The following is a 17,868-nucleotide window of genomic DNA, read 5'->3' as shown; positions in this document are numbered from 1 at the left end:
GCCACTTGAAGTTGTACTACAGGTACTATTGCTGTGTCTTCATGTTCACAAATCTTTTCCTCTGCAATTTCTAGCTCCCTGTAAATCTCATTCAGGGTACATTAAAAAAAAAGTAAAGTGTCATTGATAAACAATGTTATATTGGTTTGAAATATAAAACACAGTGGTTCAATAGTTACCCATATTATTAGATCCTCACCCCTCTTGTGTGATTATCAGTGCAGTATCAGTGTAGTAAGATGTTGCAGAATCATTAACTGTATTCTCCATGCTGTACTAGCATCCCTGTGACAAATTTGTATTGTGATTGTGAATTATTATGCCCCTTTATCCTCTTCACCCTCCTCCTCTTCCTCCCCAGCCCCTTCACTCTTAGTAACCACTAGTCCCTTTTCAGTGTCTATGAGTCTACTTTTATTTTGTTCCTTCTGTTTTGCTTTGTTTTTATACTCCACAAATAAGTGAAATCATATGGTATTTGTCTTTCTCTGCCTGGCTAATTTCACTGAGCATAATACCCTCTAGATCCATCAACATTGTTGCAAGTGGGAGGATTTTGTTTCTTTTTGTGGCTGAGTAATATTCCATTGTGTATATGTACTACATCTTCTCTATCCATTAGGATATTGATGGATACTTAGGTTGCTTCCATATCTTTGCTAATGCAAATAGTGTGGTGATAAAGGAGGCATTTTCAAACCAGGGATTTTGTTTTCCTTGGGTAAATGCCTAGAAGTGGAGTTACTGGATCAAATGGGATTTATATTTTTAGTTTTCTGAGGAACCTCCATATTGCTTTCCACAACAGTTGCACCAATTTACGTTCCCACCAACAGTGTAGGAAGTTCCCATTTCTCTGCATCCTCACCAGCATTTGTTATTTCTTGTCTTTTGGAGAGTGGCCACCCTAATTGATGTGAGGTGATATCTCATTGTGGTTTTAATTTGCATTTCCCTGATGATTAGTGATGTGGAGCATCTTTTCATGTGCCTGTTGGCCATCTGAATTTCTTCTTTGGAGAAGTGTCTGTTCAGATCCTCTGCCCATTTTTTAATTGGGTTATTTCCTTTTTGGGTGTTGAGACATGTGAGCTCTTCATAAATTTTAGATGTTAATTCCTTATCAGATGAGTCATTTATGAATATATTCTCCCATACAGTAGAATGTCTTTTTGTTCTACTGATGGTACCCTTTGTTGTACAGAAGCTTTTTAGTTTGATATAGTCCCACTTGTTCGTTTTTTGTTTCCCTTGCCTGAGGAGATATATCCAGGAAAAAATTGCTCTTACTTATGTTCAAGAGATTTTTGCCTATGTTTTCTTCTATGAGTTTCCTGGTTTCATGTCTAACATTTAGGTCTTTGATATATTTCAAGTTTACTTTTATGTATGGAGTTAGACAATAATCCAGTTTCATTCTCTTTTATGTAGCTGTCCAGTTTTGACAACACCAGTTGTTGAAGAGGCTGTCTTTTCCCCATTGTATTTTCATGGATCCTTTATCATATATGAGTTGACCATATATGCATGGATTTATATTATGTTCCATTGATCTATGAGTCTGTTCTTGAGCCAGTACCAAGTTGTTTTGATTACTGTAGCTTTGTAGTAGAGCTTGAAGCCAGGGAGCGTAATCCCCCCAAGTTTGTTCCAGGGTACTTTTAATTCTTAGACATTGTAATTTTAACTTATAGATACTCAGTTAAAATATTTCTAATATCTTCCATGTCTGTAGTTAGCAGGCTCAATATTTCCTCCAGCATTTTGATCATATGAAATGTTATAACATTTTTGTAAAACTATAACACATGTTTTGTTATTTATGTGCACTAATTCTATCATTTTTTTTCAGTTTCAGTTGATTAATTTTTCTCCTTATGTATTATTTTTTCCTGTTTTTTTGAATGCCTAGTAATTTTTGTTTTGATGCTAGACATTTAATTTTCTCTTGTTGGGTCCTGGATACTTTTGTATTTCCTCTAAATATTATTGAATTTTATTTTGGGATGTGGTTAAATTACCAATTTAATACTTCTTGATCTTGCTTTTGATATTTGTTGGGACCAGAGTAGTACTTAACCTAGGGATAATTTCCCCCAATACTGACACACAACCATTCTGCACACTTTCCTGAGATACTGTGAATTATGAAGGTTCTCATCTGGCTGGTAAGAACAGAATGAGAATTCTTCCTGCCACTATGTGACCTACAGGGATTGTACTTTCTAAGCCTCTCTTGTGATTCTTTTTCCAGCCTTAGTTTCCTCACACATATGAGCTAGTCAGTACTCAGCTGAACACTGGAGAAGGACCCTGTATAGATCTCTTGAGCTCTCTTTCTGTGCAGCTCTCTGATCTTTGGTATTTTGTCCTGGGAACACTAGCTACCTTGGCCTTCCTGTACTCCTGTATCTGTGTCTTCAACTCATGGAGATCATGGGGCTCTGCCTGGCTTCCCGTTTCTCCTTTCTGAGCCACAGCCTGGAAACTACCGTAAGATAGTAAGGTGGGCCAATGCAGAACTCATGATTGTTTGTTCTCTTCTTTTTAATTAAAAAATTTTTAAATTATATTATTGATATACAGTCTTAGGAAGGTTTCACATGAGAAAACAATGTGGTTACTACATTTACCCATATTATCAAGTCCCCACCCATACCCCAATTCAGTCACTGTCCATCAGTGTAGTAAGATGCCACAGATTCACTATTTGCCTTCTCTGTGCTACACTGTTTCCCCCATGATCCCCCACACCATGTGTACTAAACATAATACCCCTCAATCGCCTTCTCCCTCCCTCCCCACCCGCCCTCCCACACCCCTCCCCTTTGGTAACCACTAGTTCATTCTTGGAGTCTCTGAGTCTGCTGCTATTTTTTTCCTTCAGTTTTGCTTCGTTGTTATACTCCACAAATGCAGGAAATCATTTGGCACTTGTCTTTCTACACCTGGCTTATTTCAGTGAGCATAATGTCCTCCAGCTCCATCCATGTTGTTGCAAATGCTAGGATTTGTTTCTTTCTTATGGCCTAATAGTATTCCATTGTGTATATGTACCACCTCTTCTTTATCCATTCATCTACTGATGGACACTTAGGTTGCTTCCATTTCTTGGCTATTGTAAAAAGTGCTGTGATAAACATAGGGGTGCATATGTCTTTTTGAATCTGAGAAGTTGTATTCTTTGGGTGAATTCCAAGGAGTGGGATTCCTGGGTCAAATGGTATTTCTATTTTTAGTTTTTTGAGGAACCTCAATACTACTTTCCACAGTGGTTGAACTAGCTTACATTCCCACCAGCAGTGTAGGAGGGTTCCCCTTTTTCTGCATCCTCACCAGCATTTGTTGTTCTTAGTCTTTTCAATGCTGGCCATCCTTACTGGTGTGAGGTGATATCTCACTGTGGTTTTAATTTGCATTTCCCTGATGATTAGTGATGTGGAGCATCTTTTCATGTGTCTGTTGGCCATCTGAATTTCTTCTTTGGAGAACTGTCTCTTCATATCCTCTGCCCATTTGTTAATCAGATTATTTGCTTTTTGGTTGTTGAGGCATGTAAGTTCTTCATATATTTTGGATGTTCACCCCTTGTTGGATATATCATTTACAAATATATTCTCCCATACTGTAGGATGCCTTTTTTTTCTGCTGATGGTGTCCTTTGTCGTACAGAAACTTTTTAGTTTGATGTAGTCGCATGAGTTCATTTTTGCTTTTGTTTCCCTTAATCTAGGAGATGGGTTCAGGAAGAAGTTGCTCATGCTTATGTTCAAGAGATTTTTGATGATTATTTGTTTTCTATCTCTTAGAGATCACTGATGTTTGTTGCCTGATGTACATTGTCTTGAAAACCATTATTTTATATATTTTGTCTGGTTTTTTAGTTGGTTCAAGCAGGAGGTAAATCTGGTCTCTGTTACTCTAGTGGAAGTCAAATAGTCTATAGTTACCTTTTTATCTTTAAATAATGTAGTAAACTTACATAGACTAATCTATCAACTTCATAAATGAATCAGTGTTTTAAGTCTCCCTGTGAAATGTGAAAAAATTTGCACTGCAGTAATACCTCCCTCTTCGATCTCCTGTTTAGGGCACATTGTGAATTTTTCCCCCAGTGTGAATTTTCCCCCCAATATATTATCTTCAAATTATTATTATTATTTCAAAAGCGTGTAACTCTTCTTTTAAGATTTATATTGATTTCATCATGTGTTGTAACTGTAGTTTAGTAGTTGCTAGGATTTATTTCTATGTTTAACTTAATGCAGATCACTTCTAGTTTCTTTTATACCTTGATTTCTCCATACGTAAATTAATTATTTTGATTCTTCCTTTGATTGTAAAGTCCATTGTGAAAGCAGGATGTTTATGCCACTTAACTTTGTGAATTTGCATTGGCAGGTAATCCAAGCTTTCTAGCATTCAGACATACCAGAATAGATCAGTCTCTCAGGGTGGATTCATACTGCCCAATTTCACAAAAGATTTATAAGTAATCTAGTATGCTTTTTTGTTCATTTACAATGAAAATTTAGCTCCTTTCAAAACAAAAATACTTAACATTCTCTGATTGGTGTATTGAGTCTCAATAGGAAATTTACATAGTAGGTCAAATTTTTATCCAAAATTTCAACGTTCTTCTGTGATCACAGCAAGGTAGCTGTGGGAAGTGAGTTGTATTTTCAAAATATTTGTAGACATCAGGTTCAAAATGCCCAACTCCACTGTAGCGATGACCCTACTGTGTGTTCCCAGGACCTGATGCTGGGGCATCTCCTTTCCTCGGTATCCTCCCAGCAGTTGCTTCTGACTTCTGTTTAGTCTATTTCTTTGCTAACCTGATGCCTTCTGTATTTATATCATTCTATCAGCTTCAACTTTGGATCTGTAACAATACAGAAACAATTTTCTTGTTTGTCCTGTGATTGATCTTAGAAATGTTTTATCTTTAAGACTTTTTTGGTACCTGTCAAATCTCATCCATTAAGTTGAGTTTTAATTTTGCTCTCTCAGTTTTGGGGGAACTTTGCAATTACCTCTCTGACAATGATCTCTTTCTCTGAATGCTTACCTGCTATTTGCTTTTTGTTCCTTCCTTGTTCTGCTGTTTTCTTTTATAATAATGGTCTTGTTGTTCCCAACTGTCAGCTACAGAGAGATGTCCTATATGTATTTGCATTCTGCTTAGTATTTAGCACATCTTGTACAGTGAAGGTCTTCAATAGATATTTGTCAATCGGAGTAAAAAGATAGATTTTGATCCTCTTCTGTTCTTTGGCACCTGAATGCCCAGATCTGGACTCATGTTCCATGTGTTCTTTAAAAAAGATTTGGAAACCTGTTTGAGTCCACTTACTATTACAAGGTATATGACCCAAGCCAAAGGGGAAGGTAGACCTGAGCAAGGGGGAGGGGCCTGGGCAAGAAGAAAATACCTATTAAAATGACAAGACAAGTATATTTAGCATAAATGGTTCAGGTCTCACAGGTAGGCTATGATGACTGCTCAGAATGTGTCTGAGAAATATTACTTGGTTTTTGCCCATCCTAAGTGAAGCTCCCCTGACATCATAATCTGATGATTTCAGCTTTGTTTTCAGTTTCTAGATGGAGTATAGTAACAGGCTTCTGTTAGGGGCTAATCTTTTCTTCCCACAGTTCTATATGTGTTCAGATGAACTAAAACAAATTCTGGTGCCAAGGAACAGTGGGGTAATGCCCAGTGTAGTGTATGGCAGAGACCCTGCAGTCTAATGGCTGTTGGTGAGTCTGGTCTCAGGAATGTTGGCAGTGGGCTTGTGGGTGTGAGGGCACCCATCCTCATTCATCCATATCAGCCCTGGCCCTGCCCTGTGTTCACCTTTGTCAAGACTGAGCCCAGGAGTATTGCCTAGCTCACCTCTTCCCCCCCAGGTGGCTCAGGCATACTTGCCGTGCATTTCCGTGCTACCCTGCCTGTTCCTGCTACTATAACCCTAAACGCACTGTGCCATAACTGTTTACTTCTTTGTCTCTCCCCCCTGGGGCGGGGGTGATGTGTCCTGCTCATCCTTGAATGTAGCACTGAGTACTAAGTGGTGTTGAATGAATGTTCAAGGCCTATCTGAAGGAACACCATTAAGGTCAGAGGAGAAGCGGGTGACTGAGACACTGGCCCACCTGGCTGTACAGGACAGAGATACTGAGGTGTTCCCAGCCCAAGGATTACACATCTGGGTCTCCAGGCAAAGGGAACTTGAGTGCAGACTACCCAGGGATTTTCACCATCTTGGGCACTCAGCTGGAGAGAGCTGAGAGCACGTGCTTGTTCTACAAGGACTCTAGGGAGCGTATTTGCCCTTCTGGCCAGGTGGACCTCCAGCCAGCTGGCTCGTTTCCTGCTGCCTTTACCTGCTTAGCCTATAAAATGGATTGGGTTTCTTCTCCCCTGGCAAGAATTCCTAGCTGCTCATTCCCACAGCTAAATCTGTCTGGGACACCTCAGTGGGGCATGGCCATATTGTGAGTTTAGCTTGAGGTTGGGGGAACCCAGCAGATTCACCAACTTTTGCTCTGGTTAGATTGGGGGCATCTCTCCATTCCCCATTGTCCTCCTGCCACAGTCCCTGCCGAAAGTCTTCTGTCAGAGGTTGGCCCTGGGACAGTGTGATGCGCATTCTTTGGGTCTTTTTCCTCTCCATTCACACATGTAACATATGAAAGTGTTATGTTTGACTTTTGATTTCTTTTCTTTCTACCTCCCTCTCACCCTTCCCCTCAACAAAGTGAATATTTATAACTAACTATCTTGATCTAAGGCCTCATAAAACACTGAATTTGCGTTCAAATATTTGCTACCTCTCTAGGAAGCATCCATTTGCTGCAGATCAACTTCTTGCTTGTTGAGGATTCATTAATCATGTAATTTTGCAAAAATTCTCCATTTTCTCTCCATTGGCCTAAATAATCCACCCTAGGGGGTTGGAGGACTGTTCAAAGCCAACAGAGTAAGGAACTCCACTGTGAGAGTCATGCCTGCACCTTGGATTTCCAGCTCTCTGCTCAATGACGGTCTGTCCCTGGCCCTGAACACCCATTTTAAATGATTCTGGTATTCCAATATCCTGCCTGGGTGACTAGTCCTGATCTGGTCTGGAAGAAGCCTGGTTGAAGAAGGTCTCTGCCTGCCTTGGCACACACTCATCTTGGAAAGACATAACCATGATTAACAGTAAGTCTGTGGGACAGGGTTCTCGTGGCAGATCCAAATTTCTGTGAATAGCTAACATTTATCTAACACTTGCTGTATTCAGGCACAGAACAAGGGCTTTACACATCTTAACTCCATTAGTTCTCCCAACCTTTTGAAGTGGGTTTTATTATGTACCTTATGTTACAGATGAGGAAAGGAGGCTCAGAGAGGGTAAGCCACTTGCCTAAGGACCCACAGTGAAGTATAGAGCAAAGGATTGAATGGGGTGATCTGACCCAGACCCCATGCTCATGATCATGGAAAGCTTTGCCTCCAAATGTAATTACTATTTAATGAAGACCCACAACATTTCAGCCATAGTGTGAAGGACTAGGATTCATTGATGGCTTTAATGACCCTTCTTTGTGGATTTAGGACAACACTGGCTGGGGCTGTTTAAAGATCCTAGGAACTCTACCTTCTGGAGGCCCCATCCTACATCATATAAAAAAAATAAAATGCTACATTAAATGCATTTTTCTTTGCTGTAGATACTTGGAAGACTTTTAAAAAATGTTTTTGCCTTTGAAATAATCTAGCTGTGAACAACACGATTCATTATCAGCTGATTGCTCATTCACACTTGGAATTCTTGTCAAGAAAGCATAACCTGCAAGTTGTTTCTAAATGGAATTAAATTCTTATGAATACTAGTTTAACAAACGAGGTTGACACGACATTACATTTTGTAGACATTTAATTAAACGTTATTGATTATGGCTTTGTAATGTTCTTTTCACACTTGCTAGCCAGTACTTTTTGTTTTTCAATCTTAAATGGGTCCCTTGCCCTTAAGTGGACTTACGGACCCAGCCCTGGCTATGGGCCTAAAGAATGGAGGGCCATGTTCCCAGCCATCCTCCATGGCTGCTCGGTCCCTACAGCTGACCCTCAGTTGATGGATGGCTCCTGCCCTGGCTGGCTTCACTCCCGGACTGCTGGCGGCATTTTACAGAGCTTCACCAAGGCTGAAGAGGAAGAGTGGGTCCCTTACGGTGGGCATGGTGTCCCATGACCCTGCAAAGAGCTCATCATGCAGGTCCTTTGGTTCATGCCAGCAGGTGCATGGCCTCTGCTTTGCTTTCTGGGAGTGTAAAGGGAGAGCCTGCAGGCTGTGGCTTGGTTTTCCCATCTTTGCGTCACATGCTCTAGGCTTTGTGACAGCTCACATCGGGTTTACCAGGTCCTCTGGGCAGCACAGTGGTTGGGAATCAGATGCCCTATGTTCTCATTCCAGCTCTGGCTCTGAATGGACTATTGTGGGCATCCACTTAACCTCTCTAAGCATCTGTGTTATTTGTAAATGATGGTGGTGGTTATAGTACCTGCCTCACAGGTGCTGCCCTGAACCTGACAGTTGTGTGAACCTGACTCTGTTCAGGATCCCTCCATGCCTCTCTGGACGCCCTGGGCAACAGCCCCCTGATGTGGACCTGCTGCTGTCCTCTTAGCTCTGGGCTTTCCTGTGTCTGCTGCACAAAGTCTTTCTCTGGGGTCTACCTCCTCCCGTGGCCCATGCCTCGGAGGGCAGAGGTCTCTTGTCCCAGGTGGCTCTCCAGGCTGCTGGTTGGGCTTCTCAGGCATGGCTCTGGGGTGTCCCTGGACTATGGTGCTGCCTCCCAGCCTCTCTGAGCAGTCCGTCCACAGCACCGCCCCCAAGCAGGCTGGAAGGGCCAGGGCACCTCCCACCCTTCCCTCTTGGGAGGGTTCATAACACTGCTTTCCCCAAGGAAAGCCTCCTCACAGAACTGTCCCTCTCTCTGTTCCCCTGATGTAGAATTGAGGCATCCAAGAGTCCCTACAAGTTCTTGGTACATGTCCTTTGGGGACTCCTCCAGGATGATGTGTTCATGCTCACTCTGCCTATGACATCTTAGTGCCTCTATGAGGGAATGCAGACAGTCCTGTGGAAAGTGCTACCATCATTCCCATTTTATGGAGAAGGAAAAAGACAGAAATGCTAAGTGCCTTGTTCCTGTTCACACTGTTAAGAGGCTGAGCTAGGATGAGAACCCAGTTCGGTGGCATCAGGCAGCCATTCGGATTGCTTACACATCTGTGGCACTGTTTGGGCTGGGCTCAGAGGGGTAGTTCTGCTGTTCTCACTTGTGGCCACCATGGCTGCAACCATCTGATGGCCACATTGGGGCTGATGGTGTGAGATGGCTTTGCTCATGCATTTGATACTGGGCTGGCTGTGTGCTCTCTTTTATTCCAGGCTTCCCAACATGGTGACTCAGGGATTCAGGAGAACTAGAGCAAATTTTGAGGGCTAGGCTTGGAAGTCCCCAAAAGCATTCTTGCCCCATTCCATTGGCAAGAGCAAGTCATGGGTCCACCCAGATTCAAGGGCTGAGGAGCAGGGGTGCAGCAGGATGAGGGGGCAGTGTGGCTCTGGTGCGGGCAGGAAGAGGCCACTGTCTGCAGAGCACTGGAAATTGCAGCCAAGATTAGTCTGTTTTTTGTTTACACCATGAGCTGGCAGGTCAAAATGGTGCGATAAGACACAGCTCCCATCACCCCTCCCCCTGGTGGGGAAGAGACTGAGTTTCTGGATGGGGGTGGGGACGAAGTCACAGTACAAAGGGCGTGTGCACAAAGGTGGGAAGAACTATTGCAGCCCACCTGGTATCAGTCCTGGGGTAGGATGTGGAGGGAAGTATGGTGAAGGGAGGCTGGGAGGCCAGCGGACAGCCCACCCTCCTTCACTTTTCCTTTAGACCCAATGCTGCAGCTTCTGAAGGATGACAGTACCGTCCTCAGCTTTTAAAGTTGGCTAACTATACTGCTGTGAGCTGGTAAAATAATTAATAAATGTCACCATTTGTATGTCATCTTCATTAAGAAATAAAGGCCTTTGAATGAAAAAGTGCCTGCCAGCTTACCCATTAATTATCAGAGTACTTTGTGAGGTGGCCCTGTGGTAAAATTAGCTATTAATCATCTTTTGCTGATATGAGTCATGGTTGTTCTTTGCAATTCAAGCTGCTAGCCAGGTAAAGGGAGGGGTGCCCTTACGTGATTGGAGTGGAAGCAGGGTCACCTTGACTACATGCTTGGGATGTCCAGGCAGACAGTTTTGCCTCAGAGGGTGTGTCTATTAATAATACCTTCTGTTTCCTACTCCTTTTGTTAAAAAAAGACATAAAAATACTTTCTCATATCATGAACTTAACTTATGATTGGTCTTCTATTTCCTGCATCTTGCTAGGTCTTCACATACCCTGCAGATGGTGAGGTGTGAACTCCCAGGCAGGAGCTCTGTCTATCAATATTTCTTCTCCTTCTTTATTTCTTTAGTGGTTAAAGAAAAAAAAATGATATAGCTCTACTACAAAGCCACAGTTATCAAGACAATTTGGTACTGGCACAAGAACAGACCCATAGACCAATGGAACAGACTAGAGAGCCCAGATATAAACCCAAGCATATATGGTCAATTACTATACAATAAAGGAGCCATGGATATACAATGGGGAAATAACAGCCTCTTCAACAGCTGGTGTTGGCAAAACTGGACAGCTACATTCAAGAGAATGAAACTGGATTATTGTCTAACCCCATACACAAAAGTAAATTTGAAATGGATCAAAGACCTGAATGTAAGTCATGAAACCATAAAACTCTTAGAAGACAACATAGGCAAAAATCTCCTGAATATAAACATGAGCAACTTTTTCCTGAACTCATCCTTGGGCAAGGGAAATAAAATAAAAAATGAATAAATGGGATTACATCATGCTAAAAAGCTTCTGTACAGCAAAGGACACTACCAGCAGAACAAAAAGGCATCCTACAGTATAGGAGAATATATTTGTAAATGACATATCTGACAAAGGGTTAACATCCAAAATATATAAAGAACTCACACACCTCAACACCCAAAAAAGCAAATAACCCCATTAAAAAATGGGCAGAGGATATGAACAAACAATTTTCCAAAGAAGAAATTCAGAACAGGCACATGAAAAGATGCTCCACATCACTAATTATTAGGGAAATGCAAATTAAAACCACAATGAGATATCACCTCACACCAGTTAGGATGGCCAACATAGAAAAGAATATGACAACAAATGCTGGTGAGGATGTGGAGAAAGGGGAACCCTCCTACACTGCTGGTGGGAATGTAAACTAGTTCAACCACTGTGGAAAGCAGTATTGAGGTTCCTCAAAAAACTAAAAATAGAAATACCATTTGACCCAGGAATCCCACTCCTTGGAATTCACCCAAAGAATACAACTTCTCAGATTCAAAAAGACATATGCACCCCTATGTTTATCGCAGCGCTTTTTACAATAGCCAAGAAATGGAAGCAACCTAAGTGTCCATCAGTAGATGAATGGATAAAGAAGAGGTGGTACATATACACAATGGAATATTATTCAACCATAAGAAGAAAACATATCCTACCATTTGCAACAAACATGGTTGGAGCTAGAGGGTATTATACTCAGTGAAATAAGCCAGGCAGAGAAAGACGAGTACCAAATGATTTCACTCATCTGTGGAGCATAAGAACGATGCAAAAACTGAAGGAACAAAACAGCCGCAGACTCACAGAACCCAAGAATGGACTAACAGTTGCCAAAGGGAAAGGAACTGGGGAGGGTGGGTGGGAAGAGCAGGAGAAGGGGAAAAAGGGGCATATGATTAGCACACATAATGTAGGGGCAGGGCACAGGAAAGGCAGTATAGCACAGAGAAGACAAGTAGTGACTCTACAGCATCTTACTACGCTGATGGACAGTGACTGTAATGGGGTATGTGGTGGGGACTTGGTAATAGGGGTAATCTAGTAACCACAATGTTGCTCACATGATTGTATGTTAATGATACCGAAATAAAAATTAATTAATTAAAAAAAAAGAAATATAACACAAAAAAGGTGCATTAAAGGTAATAGTGAGGTTTTTCAAATTATCGCAACCACACAGGTAGGTTGAAAATAGGTTGTTGCAGGCCCCCCAAGGAGTTCCCCCTTCCTAGTTACACCCTTCTCCTTTGCCTAAAGGGAACCACTGTCCCGACTTTCATGCTTACCACTTAAGTTGTACTACTTAAGCGTGAATCCTTAAATGCCAAATTCCAGTTCCACCTGTGTTTGACCTGTGTATCATCACAGAGAATGTTTGCTCTGCCTCGTGTCTGTGAAGTTCATCTGTATTGTCAGGTGCAGTTCCAGTGCATTCCCTTTCCCTACAGTGCGCCACAGGAGGGCGCACCACAGTTTACTGGCCCCTTCCCCTCGTGGTAAACATTTGCTTCAGGCTGATAATGCTGTGTGAGTGCTCTTGCAAGTGTCTTTTACAGATTATGCACTGTGTGAGGCCTCCTCTTGGTAGTGCCATTCCTATGAGTAGGGTCTTTAGGTCACATGGGAACTTAGTAGCCGAGTCTGCAAACAGGTTTCTGAAGTGACTGCCCTTTGCGCCCCTGCAGGAACACGTGGGAGCTTCTGCTGCTCCTCCTTTCCAGCACTTGTTGTTACCAGTTCTTTACATTTTAGCTGTTCAGGTGAGTGTTCAGTGATATCTCATTGTAGTTAGTGTGTATTTCCCTCATGATTAATGATACTAAGTACCTTTTCATAAGCTTGCTGGCCCTTTGGACATCCTCTTTTGTGGAACATCTGTTCAAGTGTCTTGCCCTTTTTTCAACTGGATTCTCTGTGTTTCCGTTTAACTTTTAATTCATTTTTAGTAGTTTCATGTGTAATCTTTCACACACACAATCTTTATCACTTACATCCTCCCACCTGGTTTGTCTCTTCCTGCTCCTCTGCTTATCAAAGCAGAAGTTTTTAATTTAAATGTATTCCACCCAATCTCTCATTTCCTTTCTAGTTTGTAGATTTTCTTGAAAGTTTATGACTTTGTTGGTCATAAATGTATTCTCCTGTACTATTTTCTAAAAGTTAAAATTTTTTTTTCTCTCTCATATTTTTTTGTCTGTTTTTGTTCTTTTTAAATTGTTTCATATTTAGGTTTACAATCCACCTGGAACTGATTTTTGTGAATGGTGTGAGAGAGTTTAAAGTTCAGGGTTCCCCACATATAATGTATATCCAGGTAACCCAGAGCCTTTATTGGGAAAAGCGTCTTTCCCTGTTACTCTGATGTATGTAGCCTGAGGCCCTGCTTGCCCCAGGCCGTCCCCTCGCTGAGCACAGCGAGTGGTCTGGAGCAGGACAAGTCCTGCCCTGTGGGGGAATCCTCTAAGGGGACTCTTGACTCTGTACTGAGTCTGTGGCCCTTCCTGCCCCCTCCTCCCACCTTCCACAGAGGTCAGCCCTGCCTGTGGCCTGAGCTCTCCCTGCATCTCCACTCCCTCCCGTCTCATCCCTCCTGGGCATCTCCCATCAGCATCCTGTGTGTCTGACCCCTCCTGGCATCAGGGAGCCTGGGGGCACCTGAGCTAACAGGGAGAGGGTAGCCCCTAGAGGAGTCGCTCTGAAGCCCAGGCATCAGCGGGCTGGGCTCCGCTCAGGGCAGGTGAGACTGGTGCGGGGGACTTTCTGGAGGACTGACAGAAGGTGTGGGTGTAGAGGAGCCTTGGAAACAAGGCCAGAGCCCTGCCCAGGTGGCTCTCTGGAGGGGCCACCAATGTCAGTAGCTCTGTGCTAACTAAGGGATTTTGTGACCCAAAGTAGCAGTGGTGATAAGTGGCATTTGTGTTGGGTTTACTGGCTCTCCTGCCCTCTGAAAGTCATTTGAAGGGGTGGAAAGGGAGCATTGGGCAGGGGGAGGGGGAGCCCTCTCTCTTTTCCTGCTCTCTTTTCTGCTGACTCCCTCTCCAGATGGCCTTTCTTCACTTCTGTTTCAACAGGCTGAAGACTCCACTGAAGAATGGGTCAGGTTAGGCCATTTTTAGTTCAGGTAAAGGTCTAGGTAGTGTCAGCAGCTGTCAAGTCCCATGTGGTGGCAGGTATGGGGGTCTGGGTGAGGAGGGTCTGCAATACACATTTTTCTCACTGGGCGCCAGTGTATTTCATAATACTTAGGGGTGCCGGCTTGTTGGGGAGGTCATCCAGGGGATGTGATGCTGGACCCAGGTAACTGTGAGCTAGACCCAGACACTGGGGGCTCCTCATCTCTGGCCCCATCCTGGGAATGTTCGCCTGCCTGCTGTTCCCACAGTGGGACCCAGTTTCAAGGATGCAGCCTTGAGAGAGCAATGTGTTGTCGGGATTATCTGGGCTGAACCCTATTAAGGGCCCTGTGTGAACTTCTGAGATTCGCTGGGTGGGCTTGGAGATCTGCTCCTGTGGCTGCCCAAGACAAGCTCGTATGTGCCTCCTTGCTTATTACACCTGCTGCCCACCCATCTGGAGCTGCCACCTCTTTCCTGGTCTCTTCCTGCCTTCCACATACAGGGCCAGTTTGCAAACTGTTAAAAAGAAAAATCGCAAGACTATAATGGGGTCACTTCAAGTTAGGACCCCCATAAACCAAGATTGAACATCTAACCTAATTGCAGTTTCCACCCTCTCAGGAATGTATCCTTTAACTGGCCAAACTAGAATTTCCTGGGGTCATTCCAGGGAGGCCCTTTCCTCTTGGGTGGGCAGTCTTGTCTAAAAAGGGCATGCCCTGCTAGTGGAGTCCTTCCTTTTTTAATGTGCTCTCTGCCTTTAAAAGGCCCTTCTGTCCTGTGGTCCTGCAGAGCATCACCACTTGCTAGAGAGGCGGTTGCCCGATTCATGAATTGTTACTAAAACCAATTAGCTCTTCAAATTTACTGGGTTGAATTTTGGTTCTTAACAGAATCAACATGACGGGGTGAAATATTGGCTTTTAGGGCTTATGGATAAATTATATCGCTGTCGGGAGAATCACGACATAAAGTGCAGAGTTGTGTGACAGTGAGAAGGAAAGACTTGTAGCTGGGTTGGCAGAGGGACAGGGACACATGGAAGCGTTTTAGATGGGGTGCACACTGTGTGGGTGTGTGCGCTGCCTTGGATGTGGTCCTGCAGAAGGGACTTGGTGGAGGGGAGACGAGTGAAAGAGGTCTAATCAGAACAATTCCAGAGAACCTGAGACCCTCGGATTGGCAGCCGTTGCTACGGGCTCCGTGGGGTTGACATCAAGCGTCTCCCATGGTTGCGCAGCACTCCTGATTGCGCAGACGCTGTGTCTGGGAAGGGAGCTAGACTTTTGTGTCCCTTTCCATTCTAGGATTGGACAGGCAGGTATTTTATCTAAAAGAGCCAGATGGTTCAGGGGAGTTTCTAACTTTGTACTCTTGGGTACCAGGTTTCAGACTAATTTGGGCTCTGGCTTCCCGCTTTCCTGTTGGCCCCGGAGTGAGAATAGCCTCTCGTTGGCTGCCATCTGGTCCCGCCAAGGCTCTCTGCTGCGTGGTATCTCCAAATATCTTCCCACAGAGAGGACAGAATCTCAAACAAAATCTCTAAGATGGATATGTGCTCTTCCAACACAGGATCCTTGAGTGGGATCCTGGAGAGGAATAGGTCCCCATGTGGAAAGGGTCCTGTGCCGTGCATCACACACGTGCTGATTTGTAGAATGGCCCCCGGGGGCCACATGCTGAGCTGTGCCCTACATGGGGTGGTGCCTTAGATCTTCCCTTTCCTGAAACTTCCTTTTCTGAGCAGGCAGGCTCTGGGTTTGAATATCTATCATGTATCACCAACACATGTTTGTAATGCCTGCTGTGTGCACTGGGGCTCAAAGTGGCAGAAGAACCAGTCACTATCAGTTTGGAACCGGTCTCTGTTTTTTTTTTCTATGATGACAGATATAGAGAATGATTTAGCTTTAACTACGACATTAATTATTTTAAGGAAAGCAATCCATTATTATTTCCACCAGGACTGTCTTTGGATGGAAGACCATCCCTGGGCTCGTGGAGACCTTAGAACAAATCGCCCATCAGCTGCTCAGCTTCCCACCTGCACACCCTGCCCCTGAGGACCCAGCTCCTTCATCCTGGTGTACGCAGGTCAAAGTGGCCATCAAGAGCTGCCTGGACGCGGATGAGTCACAAAGTGGGCCCATGCGACTGAGGGGCTGAGAGAATTGGTGGAGGCATTACATGTGGCTTGCCTCGGGACATCTGGAGATTATGTGCAAGCCGCGGGCCCTTCCTTGTAAGTCCCAGATGGCAGAGCCGCTTGCACCTGGGTGGGGTCGCCTTCTACCAGGATGTGTGTCACCAGGAGTGGTCACAGAGGAACAAGCCTATAGCAATGCCAGGATGCTATGCCACTGTTGGCCCCCGACAGGCTCTGGCCTGGAGAACCTGCAGCAGGTGGTGCTGGATAGGGCAGTTGATGGTTTACGACCTAACCAGTGGAGGCTGCCTCCGTGGCTCCTGCCTCTCCTCCATCTCATCTTACACATGGCCCTCAGGCCATATGTGAACAGATTTGGAAATGGAAAATTGAGTTGATTCAATTCAGCAGAGATTTTCTCAGTAACACCAGGCAGGTACAAACCACCCCCCAGTGAATTTTGCAGAGCATGGAGGCTCTGGTTAATATATACCAGGGGAATTTCTAAGGTAGTAGAACTAGTGTGTGTGGGCCCACTGCAAATGCTACTTCTTGAGGATATTTTAAACAGTTCTTGTAATTGCAGTTTAAGTTTATATCATTCAGCTGCACACCTCGAGTCACTGTCCAGAGTCCCAGCCACAGTTCCTGGCCTGCATCATAGCTGCAGTCAAGTGTGTTCTTGTGGCAAAAGTGCAAGGCACAGCGGAAAATATAGGCAAGGTGTCTGCATCCTGACGTTTGGCTCCTAAGGGGTACAAATGTCTGTTCTGGGCCTGTCCAGCATCCTGAAGCGTGGCAGCGTGGAGCCAGTGCCACCCTTCTTGTGTCTTTGCTTCAGGCTCTCTGGGTGAGTTGTCATTCTGTGCACGGAGTTGGGCCCTCGGCTGCTGCACTTGCCTGCTGTGACTTGAGGCTTTCTCCCTGCACTTCCTGCCCCTGCTGCCTCCCCTCTAGTCAGGCCAACGCCCACCCCTCTGTGGAGTCTGAGATAGATGGGGCTTCCCCTGGGATGGCTTTTCTGAGTCCCAAGACCTGGGGGCAGCCACCCCCTCCTGTCACACCAGTGATCACCCATTGTGTCTTTCCCCTTCTAAGATGTAGTCACTGCGAGGCAGGACTGTGTTTATTTTTCCCAGCACAGAGCCTGGCACGCAGTGGGTGCTCAGTGATGGCCAGGTCTGGCGGCCCTCTCCTGCCCTTGCCTCTGGTTCATGCGCTCCCCCTTCCAGATGCCAGAGGAAACACAGTCCTTCCTGGTCTGGGTTTTTTCTCCTCGCTTAATTAGCTCAGAAATGCTATGGTTTGTCTTTATGCCATACCTGCATGCCGCTTCCCTGAATCTGTTTGAAAGGAACAATAAAACCTTGTACATGTTGTTTGTTTGTTTTCCAAGCTGCTTCATGGTTATGGAAGGAAAAAAATCCAAAACTGAAGGGAAAGGACCAGCGTCAGAGCCTTTATTACTAAAATGTCAACATTACCTGCAACTCTTTGGTTTGGAGCTTTTGGGTAACAGATGTCTTCCAACTGATTTAGGGATTTACAGCATGTGGGCTGGAAGATAACCCACAAGTGAGCATTGAGCATTATTATCTTGACTCCTTTTCTGCCTGT

At 44.3% G+C, this 17,868-nt stretch overlaps 1 protein-coding gene across 1 annotated transcript in view; it reads left to right on the top strand.

The window, feature by feature from the left end:
• Positions 1-17,632, top strand: part of LOC130685043 (uncharacterized) — a 139,258-nt gene extending 121,626 nt beyond the window's left edge. The window contains exons 5-6 of the mRNA XM_057508221.1: positions 12,675-12,749; positions 16,070-17,632. Coding sequence (XP_057364204.1) covers positions 12,675-12,749; positions 16,070-16,116 — 122 coding nt within the window. The 3' untranslated portion in view covers positions 16,117-17,632. The remainder of the gene's footprint in view (positions 1-12,674; positions 12,750-16,069) is intronic.
• Positions 17,633-17,868: the final 236 nt, after the last annotated feature.

Source organism: Manis pentadactyla, chromosome 9, assembly GCF_030020395.1.
Source record: "Manis pentadactyla isolate mManPen7 chromosome 9, mManPen7.hap1, whole genome shotgun sequence".
NCBI classification, from domain to species: Eukaryota; Metazoa; Chordata; class Mammalia; order Pholidota; family Manidae; genus Manis; species Manis pentadactyla.
This window is presented reverse-complemented; position numbering and strand designations above follow the sequence as displayed.